Source organism: Tubulanus polymorphus, chromosome 2 (genome assembly GCF_964204645.1).
Source record: "Tubulanus polymorphus chromosome 2, tnTubPoly1.2, whole genome shotgun sequence".
Lineage (NCBI taxonomy): Eukaryota > Metazoa > Nemertea > Palaeonemertea > Tubulaniformes > Tubulanidae > Tubulanus > Tubulanus polymorphus.
The window spans coordinates 1057036-1078760 of record NC_134026.1 but is presented as its reverse complement, the minus strand read 5'-3'; the positions used below and the strand labels follow the sequence as shown (position 1 = coordinate 1078760).

General features: G+C 37.7%; 1 protein-coding gene across 1 annotated transcript; it reads left to right on the top strand.

Moving 5' to 3' along the window:
- Positions 1-2146: 2146 nt before the first annotated feature.
- Positions 2147-3349, top strand: LOC141900879 (putative G-protein coupled receptor No18). The gene has a single exon (XM_074787933.1). It carries the CDS (start codon positions 2147-2149, stop codon positions 3347-3349), a length of 1203 nt encoding a protein of 400 aa, XP_074644034.1.
- The last annotated feature ends 18376 nt before the right edge of the window (positions 3350-21725 follow it).

Here is a 21725-nt window from a genome sequence, read left to right as displayed (position 1 = left end):
TCGACCAAACCAGGGCCCGGACTATGCAGGGCATACCAACCCGGCACCAATCTTCTCATTAGCAGTGAATCATTATTTTCTTTTGTGAAACTGACACTTCTGCCACTTACGAAAGAAACATCTCAATGCAAACCACGACAGCGAGTGATCTCATAAGATAATTAGATAATAATAGATATTTGGGTGTGGTATATTCTATCATTATCTAGTGTTTTCGCTGTATATATTTACATGTATGTGTGCCGTATACTCGTTTAAAGGACTGCTATTATCACTGAAATTCTTCCAACTTCGGCGATGAAATTAATCAATAACTCTGTATTATTGAAACAATCAAATGTCTCGCGATTTTCTTATCTTCGAAAAGTGTAGATTATCGCGCAAAATATCCTGAAAATCGAATGGCTATAGTTTAAACAACAAAATATTAGTTACCGGTTTTGTAGCGACTCGACAATAACCTGTTGTTTACAGCTACTGCGCTTGTTGAAACTTCCATCTGAAATCTTAAAATAACTCTATTTACGTATCTGCATCTAACGTCACAACGGGAAAAGTTTGTCGAGAAAATATTTCTACGGGGGTTAAAAAATCTCCTGCATGGTATTAAGTTTGGTCCGTTAAGACCGATAAGCGAGGTCGTTATCGGGTTGCCTATTGATTAAAAGAATGATAAGTTGCGATGGCAATTGACTGAAATTACTTGCAGTCGAGTTCTAAGGCGTATCATTTTGTAATCAGTCAACTAGAAGCCAAACGATTGAATTAACTGGGCACGCCAAGAATTCACCGCAGAAGACAACGTACGTAATGAAAAACACCGTAAATTGAGACTACAAACACGGTTCAAATAACGTGCACCAAAAGTGTTCAATTTCTACGGTGTCCTTTCGTCAATGAATTACGTTTCGGTGACAAAATGAGTTTAATAGATTTCACCATTTTTATGGAAGCCATTTTATCGTATTTGTTCTCGCAATATATAGTTTCTGACAGACCTCACAGACAGATCTTCAATTATGCCAAACCCAAGAGCGATCTTAACAATCGCTGGGTCCTGATGGGAATATTTCTACGGGGGATAATAGTTCAATACGTTTACCCGATCGATTCCGAGGTATTTAAGTTTTGTGATGGTTTAATGTATAGCAGTTCCGACTGTGCATGTTTCGATGAAGAATGTTGTGCTTTATCCCGTCGGCACTTTCACAGATTTGTTCTCAGATCGATCTAAACAAAGAAATAAACACCGCGGGTTTGAGCGGTATCACGTGTCCATCGATACCGATCGAATCATTCAAATATCCAGGATAAGTCTAGTATCTCTCAGCGGCGTCACTAGTATTTTTAAAAGGGGGTCAAAATTAATAAAAGCGGAACTATATGCCATACTTAGCATCGTATCCGCCGAGCGCGGAAGGCAAACAAGCATTTTTGAATCTGTGAAATGCTTGAATGTTCCTAACAGTCTTGCTTTTGTTGAAATCCGAAGCTTGTGGGGAGCGTTTGTTGGACCTTTAAAGCAAAATATTTATGATATCTCTGGAATGTGAAAAAAAGCAAAATTTGGAACCAATAAATGCGGAACTTGATTTCAAGAAGGGGGTCGTCCGAACCCTCTGACTCCTGCCCATGTCTCTAGCCGTGTTCTACGTAAGGCCCCCATATAACTCGTCTGGTATTCAGACTAACGATCGAATACGTGTTTATGCGCTCCACCAGGTTGCGCGGGAATGAGAGAGGTTGAACGCGTTCGCCGTGTCAGCGAATCGACACTGAGAGTGGAGCCGCGCGTGCTAGTACTCACTTCGCGCCAGATTTCTATCCGTCAAACGGGATACACAACACATCACAAATACTCCTCAAATAACGTGTCGGATTTATGTACAGTTATCTCTGGATTAGAAATGTGTCCTGGATGTTAATAAGTCAGAAAAAATCATATGCGCCGATTTCGTCCGAAAGATTAGTTAGCGACTTGATATGGAGACGTGTCGAAAGACTTTCTGTACTATTTCATTCAAATGCAAGCAAAGCCCGATATACATTACTGAGAAGGTCAACAGATGATAGAAAATAAGAATCTGCGGCAATTCGAGCACACTCGACGATAGCGAGTTATCTAGTTTGTAATAGTCATTCAGACATGTCGGTGGTGTACAGTCCCGTTAGCGTGCCATCAACGCCTAGTCCGACTAGCGATAACAATACCTCCGCCCAGGAGGAAGGCTTTCCGATTTTCGTCCGTTATATTATAGGCATATTATTGTTTATGATCATAGTTGTTACGTTGATTGGCAATGCGTTAGTAGTTTTATCGGTAATTAACTTTCGTCGTTTGAGATCGGTAACTAATTGTTTTGTAGTTTCGTTGGCCACGGCTGATATTACGGTAGCTATTCTCGTCATGCCATCCGCTATAGTTTACGAACTGTTGGGAATCTGGAAATTCGGATGGATATTTTGCTACTTTTGGATATCGTGCGATGTCATGTGCTGCACGGCATCGATCTTACATTTATGCGTGATTTCGTTGGACAGATATTGGGCGATCACCGATCCTTATAAATACAAGCAACGAACGTCGAAATGCCGGACAGCGATAATGATTACGTCAGTATGGCTGTGTAGTGCTTTGATTTCATTTATTCCGATCTATTTGGGTTGGTTTGCCGATGATCCGGATTCAATCTACCAAGACACACCCGTCTGCGGGTTGAACGTAAACCAAGTATATGCCGTCATCTCGTCAATGACATCTTTTTACATACCGTTATTAGTGATGGTGTTTGCGTATTGGCGGATATTTCGTATCGCTCGCAAACAGGCGCTCGAGATCGAAAAAATGGAACGGTCATTGCGTAATCATTTCTCCTATAATGACGAGAATTTTAACCGCAAATCGAAAAATGTCAGTAAAGACAGTAAAGCTATTCGAACGCTCGGTACTATAATGGGTATATTTATCATATCATGGCTTCCATTCTTCCTAATGTATATCATTATCCCATTCTGTTCCGAATGCTGGCTGCCGAAAATTGTCGTATCGTTTCTGACATGGTTGGGTTACGCGAATAGCTTCATTAACCCTTGTGTCTACGCTTACCTCAATAAAGACTTCAACATGGCGTTCAGGAAATTACTATCGTGTGCACGGTTCCGCACTAACAGGAACCCGTCCAAAAACGTTGTGATAAAATATGAAAGAACCGGGATTAATGACGCTGATGGTTCCAGTTCCTCTTCCAAACAGCGGAGACATTCCGACGCGGCGGATGTGGTGGATATTTTACTAACCAAACCGCTCCCGACCGAGGGCAGTGGTTTGCGCGCAGGTAACGCAAAATAGAATCATTAAGAAGAAAAACTAGTGTGAAAAACCGCTAGTCCAATAGAGTGATTTCCGATAGATAAAGTCAAACCAGATATTTCGATTCGCGGCTTTTATCAAACGAATAACGAACGAAATAGTACATTCGTATCTTCGTGTAGAACAGCGAAAATAACAGAACTGTCGCCAGCTTATAAAAAGGTAACGGGAAGAAAAGAAAAGAGGTAATATTAGATACGACCAAGTATACATTTGAGCTCGTTTAGTTTATGTGATTATCGTACTACACGATCGATCATTTATATGTCCAGAAAGCAATTTACCAAAGGGATATTGACCTGTGGTCATTATATTGCTCAATATACCTATATATATATATATATATACCTATCCACGTTCTTACTCGAATGACTTCTGCAAGTACGACATCGCTCCATACAACAACATAATGGCTTGAGATAACTTTCCTCCTTAAAGATAAATATCTAAATTCTCATTTAGTTTGACTAATGTCGTAGAGAACAAGAAGCGACCGAAGTATATCGAATTTCAGACTATATTTCCCGTAGTTTTACGAAAACCTTTTAGTGCAATCAGACATCACCTGTAAATATATATATATATATATTATTATATTCTATATGATCATTTCTTGTTAAATAAAATGAAAATCATTTATATATGTTTGGTTATAAAAAAAAACTTATAAAAAAAAGTCTTTTTGGGAGAGTCTTATCGGCAACATCGTGATCTCTATCAAGCAAATCCTTCAAAAGGCATTTCAGAATGTTTTCATCTCGATTAAAGCTTGCTTTTACTCTCTCGTGTCTAATCTCCAACAGAACTACGTACAACGTTTAAATTCCGACTAGGAATTGAAGAGTATTAAGTGACACGTTTTCTTGTGTCGATGGCCGAAAAATCGATGGTTTCAAGATTTTAAAAAGATCTGTTCACGGCGTAATCACGAAAACATATCGTTAAACGCTATAGCCTTTTTCTCATCGAAGAATCATTCGTAACATAAACCGATTATCAAAAATACTTCGAAACGCATTTGGTTGAAACCGATGCCAGCCAAACGTGTTTACCCGGAATAAAAGATGGTACGACGATGATTATCAATTCCCACTGGGAGTGTCTTAGCAATTCTTTCCGGTGGCTTTCATACCCGACCTCATTTGCTACCAGTGGCAGGTAGTATAACCGCACGAGACGTCCCGCCGATAGAAATCGCGTTGAAAATCTGGTTTTCACCGCTACGAAAATATTATCTTACTTTTCTCTGAGGTATTTTATCATAGACATATTTCAATGCATACCTGTGTACCTAACCTGTTACAGCGCCAATACAGAATATCATAGTTCAACTACATTGAAACCGATACCGGATATCGCCAATCTCAACAACGAATTTTTAAATTTCACTGAAATGTGGCTTCCACGCTTTCATTTCGTTCAACGCATACACGTCTCATTTCCCTGAAGACAGTTTCACTTTCGAAAACTATTCTTAATTCCTACGGGATCAAATTTTTGAAAAGTTGGAACGAATTTTCCAAATTGGATTTTCGAGCGACGACCATGAAGGTGTATAGAAAAGGTAAAACACGCTGATCGATGTTTTAGGACTATACACGGTACAGGATGCTATCAGTTTTTAGACTCATGTTGAAGAAGTTGCATTAAAACTATGTTGATTCCATGTATCTAAAGTAAAAGTTTAATCGAGTAACTTTTACTCGATTTACTCGGAAATGATAATCATCAATTTATCATAAATCTATTATCTACAGTAACTGTTGAGATACCGTGTTGGTTTATTCTATTTTGCTAAAATTCCATTATAATCAAATTAATGATGATTTGTTCGGCCTAAAATTCGTGTAAAATCTGCTCATTGGCTTTGCGTGTTATAAAAGAGATCAAAGAAAACTAAAACTAGTCTGATTGAATACTTTGATGAGGATGGGTTGTTGATGGACTAAGATTTGATGGGACTGTAATAGTCCGCGTTCCAGGACTAATTATCACTCTCTATACGATAATTCATATGATAATAACCTTCCTATGATACATATACGACTGTTATTGATATGCTCGGGGAAGTGTTACGATAGGATAACTGATGCTACGTAAATGAACAACGACCCGAGTAAGGCATCTTAGAATAGCAATTATCAATCAATTTTTATAGATCACTGATAAATCATCGCCGAATTAGATATTCTTTATGAAAATATTGGAGTATTTTGAACAGCGTGTGGATTGGCTTTCTGAAAGCGGTATAATATACACGAATAGATACACCCTGTTGTTATCAGAGTTTAGACCCGCGGAACATCTGCCGCGAAATAAGAAGCAAAACGGTCCGAAGCCGATGAAACTTCAATCTATAATTTTGTTATATGATAATTGTTTGTGCGGATAGATAGATAGATAATCCGTGCTTCAATGTGAGAATCTCTCGTGTTCGGCAAGCGACGAGATTCGTTGTTATATTAAATCAACGACGGGCGTTTGATGTAAAAAGATAACTGAGCACTTTTTGACAGGTTGGTGCCGGCGGCGGCGGTGGTGCAGTTTATTCTGTTTCGAAATAAAGCCAGCAGTTTCATTATTCATTAGTTAAACAGTTCGAGCGAAAGAGAACGAAGGCCGCGTCCTTCTCGTGGGTTTCAGGGTCGTGCGTGCGGGCGGGCGGCGCATTTCTGATGTATCCCACACGTAATGTATATACAGATGAATTCATACCAAACAATATTATTGGTTTCGTTTCAAAACGTAAATAGATTATTTAAAATAAATAATTGCTCATGCAATATAAATACTTCAACCATTCAACGAACGGTATTGGAAATCGAAGCCCTGAAAACTCTTTTCGTTCCGTAAATTTGTCAAATCTTGATGAAGTGTGCAACGATTCTAACATATACTTTTGCATAAAATAGACCGACTCGATATTTTTTTTGCGGTTCATGCATTTATACGTTAAGCCTGGATTCTGCTACCACCTGATAGTGACAACCAATATGCGGATACTACTACTGAATTTAGCTGGCGGTGCGCGCGAAGCTGAATCGCGCTTCATTACAAAAACTATAAAGGAAGATAATGAACATATCATTAAGGAACGCAAAGAAACAAGAATACCCTGGCGGTGTCATTAAGTATCGATGAACCTGAAATGATATGAATAAGCTGTACTGTTCTTTTGTCGCCAGCCGTTGAGAACCAGACCACTGCACAGCCTTTCAGCTAAACCATATGTAATTTGATTATGTGCAGAATTAGCTGGTTATTTGATACCATAACGACAACGCGTACAGTAAAGGGCTCCTCACATAATGGTCTCTATATCAGTAGATTATTTCCGTTCTGATCAGAAATTTTGATTAAAACGTTGCAGTGTGGATGATAATTTATATTTACAAAGTAATCGCCCGATAAAAACGAAATCATTTTATCCATGTGAAGTTGAAACCGGTGACCGACAAAAATTCGTTCTCAGGTAGCATAATTATGGGTTATCTAAACATGCTTTGCTCTCGTAATAGACTCACGTATCTAATATATCCACATGTTAGAAATTACTACCTCGTATTATATAACTATAATCTCCATTAGTTCGAGTATCATATTTGCGTAACCATAAGACTTCATTCGTGAACCACTTGAAATCACAATATCTTTAAAACGTTAAAATACTTCAATTGTAAATTGACTTAATCGTTTTTTTTAGATATAGAAATATATCTAAAATAGGTCAGGTAAATTGTGGGGTTCTTACTCATACTTATACTGAGTATGATAAGTATAAGTCTAAAAACTAGTCTTATACTTCAGTCATTTTTGACGAACATCCATGACAAAAACCGCTGTCACATTTTGAATACAAATCAGAATCGGTTTTTGAAATCTCCCGCACGGCCGTCAACTGGTCGGCTCTTGGGTGAAATTTACAAAGCAATCAACGCCAAGCAAATATGGAAAGGTAATTTGTTGGACTAATAAATCGTATTACGGCCAACGTTTGTAGTTCTAACTCGCCTGTGCAGATGTTGTTATGCCGCAGCTACTGGCTGGGAAAATGAACACCGTAATGTAATGCATCATATATTCCTGAGTTCTGATTTTTTACAGGGTGTACTGTATTTCTGCCAGCATTGTATCCCGTGTTTCGAGGTGCAGAACAAAATCTGATATGGATATATCTTCGGAAGTTAATAAAAGAAGATTTTCATAATTTCCTAAGTTGTATCAGCCTAAATCTCGCAGTTTTCATTTAAGATTTTTGGTTTTGTGCAAAGTGATGTCTCTATCGAATGAGAAACTCGTTCTCATCTTTATAATCCTTGATATCGAAATGATTCAAAGGAACATCCTTTTAAAATGAATCTTACCCAGACTGGTAACCGAATTACTGTCGCGTCGCTGCAACCGACATTTCGTTTTACAGCCCCACTGCTTCCTTACCAGTCGTTAAATTTGAAATGCTTGATTTGAACCGAATAATCAAAGCGAGTGTAACGAAACTCCTAATTATGTCATTCCTTCGGGAGTTTATCACTGGTGGTAAAGTTCATTCTCTTTTGTCTTACGTTCATTCATGGCGGGCTCTGAGGAATCGTGAAATGTGTGCCGGGTTTAAATCCGCCTGCGATCGAAAAACCGACAAACGTTAAAAACGTTGACGTTAATTTCAATTCAACGACATTCTATAAATTCCATTCTGTGGAGAGATTGTTGTACTGCCCGGGTTCACTGCACTTGAAGTAGATTTAAGAAACCGATTTCTTTTCGAATTTACCCTTATTTTACACTGTATACACCCTATACTTACTGAATCCGAATCCACATATCTGTTTGAACTTTAATCTCTGTATGATGTATTACACGTTAAAAACGAAAAACATATGTTCAATTCACATTTTCAAAAAACGATAGTTATGTTCAAGTGTCGCAACCGTTATAATCAACATTCTACCGAATGATATAAATAGAAATTCGATTTATTTTATTCATAGATGTTTGTAAATTGAACGAGTCGGATTTGTCAAATTGTTGAAAGATTTCATTTCTGTTCATTAATTTCGACAAGTCAAACACTCGTTAATACATGATAATTGAGACGTCGAGTCTGATCACATTAATTTGATATGTTTCCTCCCAGAGAGATTCTGCCGGATTGTCAAAATTCATTTGTCGTTTTCGTCTCTGCTGAGTGAGAAATTCTCGAGACTGTTGTAAGGATACTGGTGGCGTGAGAGTCATCGTTATTGTCACTATACATGAACGGTATATACTCGTCGTTGTCGGAGGATTTGATGAGAAATTGAAATCAGCCAGGAGTATCGCAGTCTTGAGCTCGTGTTTACTTAGCGCTTGTAAATAAGTGTTATTATTAGTAAGCCACGACATCAAGAGTGGTCAATATATATATCATCAAAGAATGGCGTCCGTAGAAGCTTACAACTACGAAATCCATAATCAATGTCATCTAAAGGTATAATGGGTCTGAACTAAAGGCCTGAGTGTCTATATACCTATACATGTACATCTACGGAACAACGTGTTTAACAAGGAACAATGTAGATTTTATAAATGAGTATCGATTTGCATATATTTAACACGTGGTTTTGATAAAAATCAATTGATTTTTCTTATGGTATATAGTCATCGATTTTCATTATTCAGTTTCGTCTCTTATTCGCAGCTGTATAATTTGACAGAGTTTTTCAAAACGAGCACCTGTGTTGGTACAATATACTATATCATTCGAATCTGGGCATTCAAGTATTGGAATCAACATTTTTCTCTATGTGAATTGGGAAATTTCAAACCAAGTCGATCTCAAATTATGTTTAGTATATCATTTTACGAATTTCGATGCCGCACGAAAAAAAAGCGGAAAAACCGACGAAATTTCATTCCGTAGACTTGATAACCGCGAGATACAAAGTGGTGATCGGACACTAAAAGCTTACAGAAAAGTGTTTTCAAACGCGGCATGATTACACCGGGTTTCCGGTGGCGTCTATTCCCCGAATTCATTATATATTCATTGTTCTGTTCGATCGCTTGATTTGGAGATATAATCTGTGTTTCATTTTATGTAAGAGAGAAAAGTTGAGAAAATATGTGTAAATAAAGAAGGCTATAGCTATTGATTATATGTCGTGGTCACAGCTTTTATACCAAAAATAGATAAATAAATGAAGCTTTTATGCAATTATGAATGATCAGAAAAATATTCCTACCGAATGTGGAAAAATTGATCGACGTAAAAATCGTCATTAATTTTCTACAGTTTGGTGATTCCGCTCGAAAATCACTTCAATAGTCATAAAAACAGCTGTTTTTGTAAACATTTTTATGTCGGTTTTATTCAGCGTGTGTTGTCGGCCATGTTTACCGGTAAAACCATTATCGATTTATCGATTTCTAATGATCAGACGACGACGTCCTGGTGGCAGACGTCCGGAAATTTCCGCACGGAAAGAATATATTCAAACGAAGAACGTCGACTGTAGAACGTCGAAACGCAATAAAGCGTATATATATATATATATATATATATATATATATATATATATATATATATATATATATATATATATATATATATATATATATATATATATATATATATATATATATATATATATATATATATATATATATATATATATATATATATATATATATATATATATACAGTTAAAATATATATATATATACAGTTAAAACTGACAAAAATCTTGCATGGAAAATAAAACGTTTCTAATCCATTAGTCGAAAGTGAAAGTGACACGAGTTCAGGGGCTAGATAAATTTCACCCAACGGCTGCGGCGGCTTTCATCGCGAAAAACCAAAGCTGCATGTTACAAATGCATGTATTCTTTGTCACGTAGGTTTCCGTGAAGTCATGAATCACTAGGACAAGTATTCGGGTTTCTGTACGATCATGCATCTTTCATTCGCCATTCACTGCGTTGATCTTAACAATTCAAGCGCAAAATGGCTTTCAATTTTAATGTTTTTGTTTTAAAGTATTTTTATGGATCTACGTTTAAAAGGCGACAACGTTTTCGACGATCACAATAAGTACTCGAATGAACGAACCAGCAACAGGCTCTATCCCACGCCGTACAGAATGGGTATAATCTAGATCATTTTATCACTAGAATACGCAGTTACATACATCTATGTATTTAACTCACAGGTGAATTCGATTTTGGATTTATTCCTTCGATACAGTGTTCATATAGACTTGATATTTGCGCATGTGTTTGAGCCGAGCATGCGTGATCTCTTACGGCGCATAGCGTGCGCACACATACAGTTCGTCACCGGCGGTTCGTTCATCCAAAAACACGTCGCAACTGACCAAACAGTACTACCGTACTTGCATGTGTACATTTCCTCCCTATTTATTCAGCTTAAAGCCACCTTAGGTTGGTATGTTCATAGCTGGGGTTAGGTCCACTGTTGGAAATCTCGGCAAATTCCGCTTAGATTTACAGCTTGTGCGATTTACAATTGCATTTGTTGATTTAATTAAAAGCCACTTAGAGCAGAACGAAGTGGAAAAAACAGAGCGAAAGCGATTTAAATCAACGTTTGATTAGAACGCAAAGAAATAAGGAAGGGCAACACGCCGACCGTGACCAGGTTCGACTCGCGTCAATGGTCGACAAGCGGAAGTCAAGAAAATGAAAAGAAAGCTACGACTCTTGTTTGACGGGCTGCGATTCTGCTATTCGATATTACAGTTTTAAATCATATTCCACATTCTACGATACGACACTATGAATGAAAAAAAAATGTTATTTATCGATATTTCCAACTATAGGATAATAGTGGAGATACTATAACGAGTGTCAGAGAATCCTCCAAACATCAAACACCTGCGGCAGTTTTTACGTGCATCAAATATCAATTACTTCATTTGACTTCAATGACAATCATACTATATTTTACAATCACGTATTACAGATGAATAATACATTCTATAAATGCACACATTGCTAGACTTACACTTGAGAGCATACGGAAACAAGTGTTAATCGAATTTAAAGCTCTTGTGATGAAAATTTAGTTCCATTCTTATTGTTGAAATAAACAGACAACCTTGAAACGAATTTTACTATATAAACTATCAAAAAATAGAGTGTATTTCTGAATTTCTGATACTATTCTATTCATCTTTCATTATATCAGAAAGTATCGTCCCAAAAGCATATTCTTTTCATAAATGTCATATAAGGGGACTTTGATAAGATAATCGTTAATCACTTTGGTCTCAACATTGAGGTTTTTTTCTAAAACATGTTTTGTGTAGCGTGGACCTCTATTTCATAACAAAATCCCTTAAATATCAAAGATTTATCAGTATCTTTACGTCGGACATTCGTGGAACGTTGACGTGAAACCAGTGTCGCTAGCTTAAAATGAGTATTAAATAATCTCCTTACAAATGGTCCGTTTGATGTCGTATTTCTGTTGCAGCGATGAACAACAGCGCATCCCGGTGGAAGTTGTTAAAGTCAACTATATTTTTATTTCCGCGAAAACGACGACTAAGATTAAACGATGGGTAAAGTTTCTGATAAGCGCTGATGAGTACGCAAACAAACGTGTTCCCAATTTTCATCAAAAGTGTCCTTTCTGCTTGATGCGTCTTTCTTTTGCAAATTTTCACTAAATTGAAGTTCACAAAACGATACAAACATAACCGTTTATCAAAATCTATTTACATAGATTGTGTATTATGACTAACGTCATTTCATAGCGTAAATTAGCCTAAATTTTTCATATAAGATGAGTTTGACAACTGCCTGAAAAATGTCCGGCTTAATATCTCGTGTTACGATATATCATAAAACGCAAATCGTGTTGCAGTAAACGCTATATTCCGCGTCCAGACAGCGTTTAAATAATGAGAAATCTTTCTAAATCTCACGGCTTTGAAAATGAAAAATCTTTTCCACAACAGTGTGGCCTCTTGTGCAATGTCTAGATGAATCTAATTCTACTCGGTATCTGTATAAATGACGTAAATTGAGGTATAACCCCCAGTCGCCGCTTCTCGCTCAAATCATTTCTAGTTCTCGCGTGAAGCCATTATTTTGTGACGCGTGAAAGAGTGAAGCGGAAGATAAAAGAAAAAAATATGATGATTTCTTCTCTCCGACATTTTGTGTAAACAAGTTCCCAGCGCGTGATCTTTATATTCCCGACCTCAGCCATTTGATTTTATATCTCCCTCTGTTTGTCTTTATAGCCGTTTAATCACGCACTATAAAACGTGTGTCATCACATTATTAAGTGTCCAGACTGAAACGCATGTATTTTTTATGATGTGGATGACAATAATAAAGATATGGATCGTACGGGGATATACTCATCTATTCATCTACACCAACAATCGCCCCAATCGCGCCCACAGTCGACGGGTATATCATCATCATCTCGTGAACTCCAACAAAAAATCCACATCCCGAGAATCTCAGGCGAGATGTGAATCAGATATGGAACTGGTTTGTTACCGCTTGTATGGACTATTTACCAACACGACGTTCGTTAATTTGAAGCCAACATTCTGGAAAAATGTTCTTTCTATTTGTCACCTATGCCGGCCTAATCAAACAGGGCCGTATCTAAATACGTACGGGGCATCGTTGACACTGAATCGAAAAAAACACAGCGTTAGCTTCCGAGGGATAAAGATGAAAACAAGGTCTCAGATCTCGCGGGAATCACACCTCAGAGTGTAAACAGTCACGAAGGTCCGTAACTTGAGTATTCAGAACAGCGAGTAGATGTGTGCGTAGATACAGTATGCAACGTGAATTCCGGATCGACATGGATTGATCATGACCATAAACACCTGAAGCTAAAGATCAAAGGCGAAATCAAATCAGGTAGCTCGTACGAATATAGAAATTTGATAGTTTATAACCCGCGCGCTATTCGGAAATCAGTACCCGCAATTATCGACTGTATCATACGAAATATCAAATTGTCATCTAATGAACGATATCAAATTATATACGACCCATAACTGAATTATATTAATGGTCATATTTCAACTGATCTAACACGCAAAATTGCGATGATAATAAATCGATTTATCTGCTACTGAATATTCGATATTTCGCTGTGTAGATCTTTCATTCTTTCTTTCTTTCATTTACAGAATCGAAAACTAACTTGAAAGCCTTGAAAAATATCATTTAGATTGAATTGAATTGAATTGAATTGATAGGCAACCAGTCTAGCTACAATATCGATGACGTAGTCCACATCCACTCATACAATATCCCAAGAATTCCCTTGGAGGTATCATGCCAAAGTTGTGATCAAAATTTCATTTAACTGTTAAATAAGTGTCAATATTCCCAACTGTAATTGCTGTCTTGAAACACCAATATCGATGACGTAGTGCACATCGACTCACACCCTACACACGATAAAACTTTTTTCAACGATTCTTCTATTCATAGATAAGTACAAGAACACATATCTCTGTATATAGCTTTGGTGGTTTTTTACGTCAGCGCCCGAATGTGAATGAACGATTAATTGTTACCATTCGACTTATCTCCGAATTGAGCTTCGATCCGACTTCGAAAATTGACCTATTTTTCACAAATACAAACGAATGCAACAGATTAACAACTGCGAAGACATGACGCATTTGCACTAATTTTAGATTAAGATGGTTTGCTGGCGTTAAGAAACGGGTTTTTTTTTCATCTTGTTAATTCGTTCAGCGGCGATCGCTGTTTGGAGCCCCAGTGAATACAGTGAATCGAGCTGCGCGCCAGACATGAGAGATTGAATCACGAATAAAACCTGGATTCATTCACTTCCATACGAAACATATACGGATTCACAAAAGAAACAGATAAGAAAAAGATTTGAAGCTTTGCGTATACATCGGAAAATATGATATCAATGGTCAGACTTTGGGATCATCTGAGGTAAAGGGGACTGTTATAGCGAATTCCTCGGATTTGCGGGGAGTTATTCGATCATTCATTTTACAATTCAACAGGGTCCAGTTCCACAGTTCCGAGTTAAGATTTAACTCTGAGTTAACTCTAACTCACAACTCTGGAACTGGGTCCAGATCTACAATTCAACAGCACTACAATATTCTACAGATCTACAATTCGTTTTATAGTCTATGGACAGATCAAAAATTCGACAAATGGTGATAACCCGAGCCGAATTGTGTCGTCACCATATCGTATCATTATTTACCATCAAAGAAGTCATTATTATAGGCCTATATCATATACAGCCTCTTAGATAAGATCAGAAAACGTTACAATTTATAATTTCGTTACGAAGTATTGGAGTCAATTTCACGTCAGATTGCATCGTAGTTCAACCGTATTCACCCTCGATGCAACCTTTAAAGTGCGATGTATCAGGAATCATTAAACACAACTGTTTCAGTTACTAGAGGAGTGAATTACAACTCGAGAATGTCGGCACCGTAGCGTTATTAGATTGTCAGTTTGATATATGCAAATAACAATAATATCATCATTGAAATACGCGTGCAAGACAGCAACGTAAGACAAGTAATTCAATTCAAATCAATGCGCATAGCTATTCGTCTGTGAAGGTGGTAGGGTACGTAAGTCAATCATTAAATCAGTTGGATTGCGAACTAAATTCGTTTTCAGACCAAGCATCATCAGATGTGAACTAATACAGGGAACTGTGTATTCCGGACACGTTCACGAGGGCGCAGTGAATGTCGTGACTGATATTCGACTTCCCTTATGCGAAACAAGTTTTAATTTCAAACAGCAGTCGAACTTTATAAATCGCATTGGTCGAAGTTATTAGTTCATCGACCGCTTATTGTACAGTTGACAGACAACAAGAAAACACAATGAAAGAGCCGGTCTTCGAAAATCTTTTTTCTCAAGAACATATGCGAATTTAAGATATTACACGACATTTCAATCTTCCGCTAGATTCCTGGGGCCAAATTCGCGAAAGCTTGCGAAAACATCAGAGAAATGCAGTTCGCCGACCAAGTATGGCTTAGCAGATGCGTTCGTGAATTTGGCCCCTGTACATAATGGGATTCCGTGCATGTGACGATAAAAGATCTTACAAAAACTTACAAATAGAAAATAGAATATTTTACAAAAATGAAGTGATGGATTGGGAGATAAGATAACTTTTTTGATATAGATATTTTTTTGTTTATTCGAATGAACAAATACTAAAAATGCAAAATTATCAACTTAAGCAATTGCGCTGTTCGCGTGTCCTTCATCCTGCAATTTCCTGCTTACTGCCGATTGTCTATACGAGATTGCGTTAGCCGGTGGCTACGAACGAAACGGCGAACGCGCGATAAGCTAAAGATATCTGAGTGTTACCAAATAATGTTACATCGTTTGAACTTCACGTTATTCGGCGACAGAGACAGCGACAATCAACTGACGAACCCAAACAACATTATCGTCTCACACCAATCTGATATTTAGCCAAAGGCTGGCAATTTATAATGACAATGTTGGCAATACATCGTAGTAATTCAAAGCTATGAACTCTTTCTGCATTTTACTAGTTTTTTTGATGCCGTAAAACTGTTACAAACCATTGTTTTATGTATTGATAACTATACTGCAGGTAGGTGTGATTTCGCACGGCATTTTACGTTCGCTAATAGCAATGGACGCGGTCAATGCGATATCGGAATTACGAGTAGGAGTTTCCGAAAAAACTCGTCGTCGTCGTCGCTGCAAATATCCGTGAATATGTCAAGTTCTCAAGAGTAAATGCATAAACCCGACGTACTGCATCAGCGAGCACGAATCCGTAACACATCCGTAATAGTTCTCCTGGTCCATAACTAATGACTTTATAGGAAAGGATGAAGGGATAAGTCAGCGGTGATTGATGCGTGACAAGCCAGAAAATCCAAAACCTGAACAGTCTATTTTCCAGTGTGAAGACACCCGAATAAAATCAGCGAATCCTCGTCGGGAATTCACCCGATGTATTGATTCGTTACGAGGCAATCGCCGATTGATAAACGCGATTTTTTTTTCTGGTCGAAAAAACAGGCGAACACGAAATAACGCGGAAATTAACTAAATCAGATTTACCGCTCAGGTTCATTTTGCCTGATCGATTTGACCACCGATTGTCGGAACACTTGGGCGCCGCTAGACAGGTAGGAATATTGCGTGAAAGTGCCTTCGATTGGTACAAATTTCCATCAGTGATTTGGTCGAGAGTCATTATCAAAACAATTGTGATTCTCTGTGCCTATTTTGCTGTTGCCGTTGAATGTCGCGGTGGAAACGATCGGGCGTTGAATAGAGGCGGCTTTTTTACATTCTTCACGGCAACCGTTTTGAGAGCCTCTCATTGATCGAAATGTAGCGCTAACGACTCCGTTCAGAAAGCACCCTTTTAGCAATCCGCCTGATATGAATTTTTGAATATCCATTTCCAGAAACCAACCAACATCCGTTCGGGGGTGGAAAGTTAAAAGCGAAAAAAATCTTTTCGTTCAAAATGATTTCTAGGTTCTGAGATCATAAGGGATTATTTTCAGTAGCGATCCGCAGGGAGAAGCGTCTATCACGCAATATAGAATGCACTATATGGTGATGCCAATAGCGCAGTAATAGGCTATATAGTGGGTCTTTGTTGTACGTCACCGGTGTCACATAGAGCCAGTAATGAACCACTTAGTAAGTGATGATTGAACAGGAAATCAGTGGCAAATGTCGAGCAAAAATTTCTGCCAGTTTTCTGTGTCAAGATGTTTGATTTCTGCAGGTTTCTACCTTGACCCGTGCTTGAATATGTGTAGAATGACCAGTAAAATGATGCGAGATTGAATACTATTATCCACAATCCAATTTCCGAAAACAGCAGTATCTCAATGAAACCAGCTTCAGCAACTGTGGATTGCCATCACTTCAGGGTTCAATCTCGCGATTATTTTCGGAGCATTTCTCATTTCAGACGCGGGTATAGTATAGTGGTTTAGCTTTAAAATACGTCAAGATCGATCCTTCTGTAGCAATATGTTTATAGGCTTTAAGAATGTCGTGAAGTTCAGACGAATGAAAAGATGGGTTCTTTAGGACAAAAGATATCACAACGAAATACGGGTTGATTGGCGAAGTGCAGAATCGTTTGATGGCTTCAAGTCGGATAAATTATTACTTTGTTTACCAGGAAATATCTATTTTACCAGAAAAACTGCACTCTTGGATGTTGAACACTGTGCAATAGTCGCTATATATAGATCCGAACTGAAATAAACACTCCACCCCATTTTAATCATTTAATGTTCACCTCAAACTATTGGCAAAATTAGATTCATTAGTATCTCTGGTTTCTAGTAATGTCTGCCAATTTGATACCTTCTATAAATTAACGCGTAAAAACCGTCGGAACAAAGTTTTACGATAATCATTCGTTCGTCAATTTGAGACAGGATATAACAGATGTAAATTGGAACGATTTTAAACAAAACGCACCAATCAGAAATATTTGCACCTGTGAGGTTTTTTTTAAAAATGAAATCTAACGGCTGCTTCTATCACGAAATGCATTATTATACCGTGTTCATTGTAACAACAACCTGAACACTTCAGAGTACGATTCATGTTACTACGCGAGCTTTTCATCCGTACTTGACAACTTATTTTATCACTCACACGCGATTATTGAAATTATTAACGGAACAGCAGTCGTGAATCTATCGTGAAAGCCTATAAAACGGGATCAGAACAGTATAAATTGTGTAAACGTACGGAATACTAAATTCAACACCTGTTAAAGCTAGGAGACCGTACACACAGAAATACAGAAGGCTAATCTTAATCATCTCACGCTTCGAAAATGATAAATATCATCAATTTAGCACCGAAAGATTTATAAAGCTACCGTAAATTAAGATTAATCTATTGATATTATCGTCGATCATGTTATAATTTGCCTCCATTATATCCAGCTAATCGTCAGGATTTATCCAGTTACTGAAAGCGTACACCGCGCCGTGTTACCAATGCACGAAGATAAAGCGACGTGTTACAACGAATGAATCTAGATAGTATAACTGCGTTTTATTATTACAGATATTATTAATCATTTAATGAAGACCAATCTGTTGTTAGATCGAGACATTGAGTTTACGTATCTCATTAGGCGCGCTATAAATTTTTCGTTTAGTCTGAGTTGTCGTTCACTCGCGCGCTGATGTTTAAGTCAATGAATAATCGACTGCATTGAAACCATGATACACGATCGCCTAATATATCATGAAACAAACAAAAAAAAACCATACATTTCGAAAAAAAGAAATATCGACTGCTATGACATCCAATTTGTGAGAGCTTACTCGTAGAAGCTGGGAAGGTTGTGAGAAAGCTCACATGTGCTGTTAGTTTGAGTGAATTTTCAATATCTAACATCAAATATTCAAAAGCGACTGAGTCACGACCTGTCCACCTCATCCATATTATCGGCACCGCGTGTGGTAACCGCCGGGTAACAGCGCCGGAATGATTGGTGTAATTAGCCAGTGGAAGATTAGGTCCGATGCTAGGAGGCCATTGGGAGGGAAGGCCTCCTACTTCCTACCACCAAATAGTGAACACTCGTTTTCACTTCAGTGTTTGGGAAATGTAACTGGAAGTTTCTCCAACCAAAACGGATGACGCTCCTGACATTAACTTTAAAAAAGATTTCTGTCAATGGGTATCATTAAATACACCTCAAGATTCTTCAAATTTAAATTTACACTCATTGAATATTTCACGATATTCGCAATTGATTTTCCATGTAAATCTGTCGCAGATAGTTTTACATTCTCTGAAACAATAAAGTCATCTAATAAATACGGTTCATTTGAATATTCAATATGCAAATTAAACCAGGAAAACAAAACAAAGCGCAATTAACCAAAAACGTAGCTTTTCGTACGATACAAACTACGTATTAGAAACAATTTTATATTTTCTAATGTCTTGTTCGGTTTCTGTGCTCTTAATTCGTCGTTAATAACCTTCAATAAGTGCAACACGAATAATCGACTGCTGCGGTTTGTGCAGTTCAAAACGTGCTCAGTTACCTGTCATTTAACAACGAAATGATGCAATATAGATAATCGAAATATAAAGTTGCAATTAATTGCATGTCGCCAATACATTAAACAGCGGACTTTAAATAATAAATGGGTAACCAGAAATTGAATATCGATTGGGCAAGATATTAATTGGTTTTTCGGCGGCTTGACACTTGTGTGGTGGAACTGATGACCTCTATGGTGATATATCTGATTTCGTGTATTCTAGCTATACGCGAGACTTGATGTTGTCATTCTGTTTGATTACATGCACACGTGAGCAATCTTCGTCTGCAGCGGACGATGACGTAGACACTACCGATGCGTTACGGAAAAGGGCGAATAGTTACGAATGATCATCGAAGAAACCGGACATGATTCGTTCCACCATTGCCTACAAAAAAAACTCCAAAAATCGCGGCGAATGTTTACTCAACGCAGTCTTTTTGGTCACTTCGATTTTCTTTTTTTTCAGATGGAAATCTCTCTAAGTTGATTTGGTGTTTACGCCCTGTTCGTAAATGAAGACAATCCAATTTCGTCGTTCATACGATTGAATCATGAAAACAAAAACGAAATAAGACACCGTCTGGAGAATCAGTGCTGACCGATTGATACTGACAGTGAGACGTGATTGCAGACGAGATTGCTAAGATTCAGATGTTCGTGTCAGCCGAGAGCTGGACATGCAATTTAATCGTTTTCCACCATAGTGCGGAGCGGCGCTTTGTGGAAAGTCTTTCATCAGTCTTCATTTGGCAAAAGATATCAATCTTCACCCTATGTATCTTTACTCGGGGTAAAAATCGCACGCCTCAGTTATTCAATTTGTGATTAATTCATTTTGCCAGAAAAATCAAAATACGGCGATGTCCAACGCAATTTTGTCATATATTATCATCGTATATAGTTATGAATACTTAACGATTCAGGTTTGACCAGTCATTTTGTTTCTACTTTGCGGAGAAGTCGCTGTAGGATACGAGATCCGGTTCTCGGCACTATTGAATGATGATTTCATTAGTGTCAATTATTTACACCGGTCACTCGACGCCGAAGTTGAATACACCGATTAACTTTCAGGAAAATGTTACATCGTTCACGATAAAAATTGAATTATTAGTTGTCGAATAAACACTATAATCCGTGTATACAGTAGATAAATTAAGAAATCCCACACTTCGAATTTAAAGTGTTTTTTAAAAGTGTTTTAAAGTGTTTTCCACACTTGTTTTTCTGGTCATTCCACCTGATGATGGCTGTAAGCCAACAACCGAAACGTTGCGGTTTCATAAATGATAGATTTGATCGTATAATTTTAAATTCGAAGTGTGGGATTTCTTCATTTATTGAATTATTAGTCTGTTTATTTTCCGCTAAGGCAATATTGCGCGATGGTCAATGCTGGCAGCCTCGGTTGCTTACAGGGCAGTAAGTGGCCGGTGTCCTGTGAACTCATGGAGAATGGTAATCTAATCCGATAAAGGTTAAAAGCTGACCAAATTATCTGAACGTAAATATGATTTATTCTCCTGACAAAGCAATGTGCGTTGCGGAATTTTGATTTGTTTCGCATGAGATAGAACATAAGTCTGCAGTACGGGGGAGGGGATGGTTTTAGAGGTAAATGGACCACTGGGATCAAGCGAACATGTTTATATACAAAACCATTAGTTACCGATATCTTCATCTAGGGATTTACATAACAAACTTCGCTTGAAATTCATCAGCTGTATCTCAATTTCTTGGCGCCGGTGATAATATTGTTATCGGGTAAAACCACTCATTATATTACCGCGGCATCCTTCCTTCCTCGTCAGAGACTTGAATATTTATAAGTATTACGCACGATGTTCTTACGGTAAAGTACACCCATCGAAAATGAATGAGAACCGATTTAGTGTCATTACTATTAAAACGATGCGGTCGTTTACAAGTGCAATAAGTGGAAATACACGTCGAATCGTTACTCGACGTGGTTTTTACACAATTCACAGTTTTTTTTCGACAGCGTGAATTTAAGAAAAAAGATCAACCGCCGGGTTTTATTCAAATGTTGTAAAAGAATCCCTGGTCGTCCTTCTGCCGGATGAGGAATGAAACGATATTCATGAATCTGGAATCCGAGGGGCTTTACAAAGACGCGCGTCTCTCTGTTGTTTCACACGTGACGCTTAAGGCAGAAATAACAACGGTACAAAGCAACTGTAATTCACCGACGTAAAATAATTAAACACCCACGAGACCATTTTTGAAGAGTTATTCAT

Excerpts from the sequence above, each read along its gene's own strand:
- LOC141900879 (XM_074787933.1), top strand. The coding sequence starts at position 2,147 with ATGTCGGTGGTGTACAGTCCCGTTAGCGTGCCATCAACGCCTAGTCCG.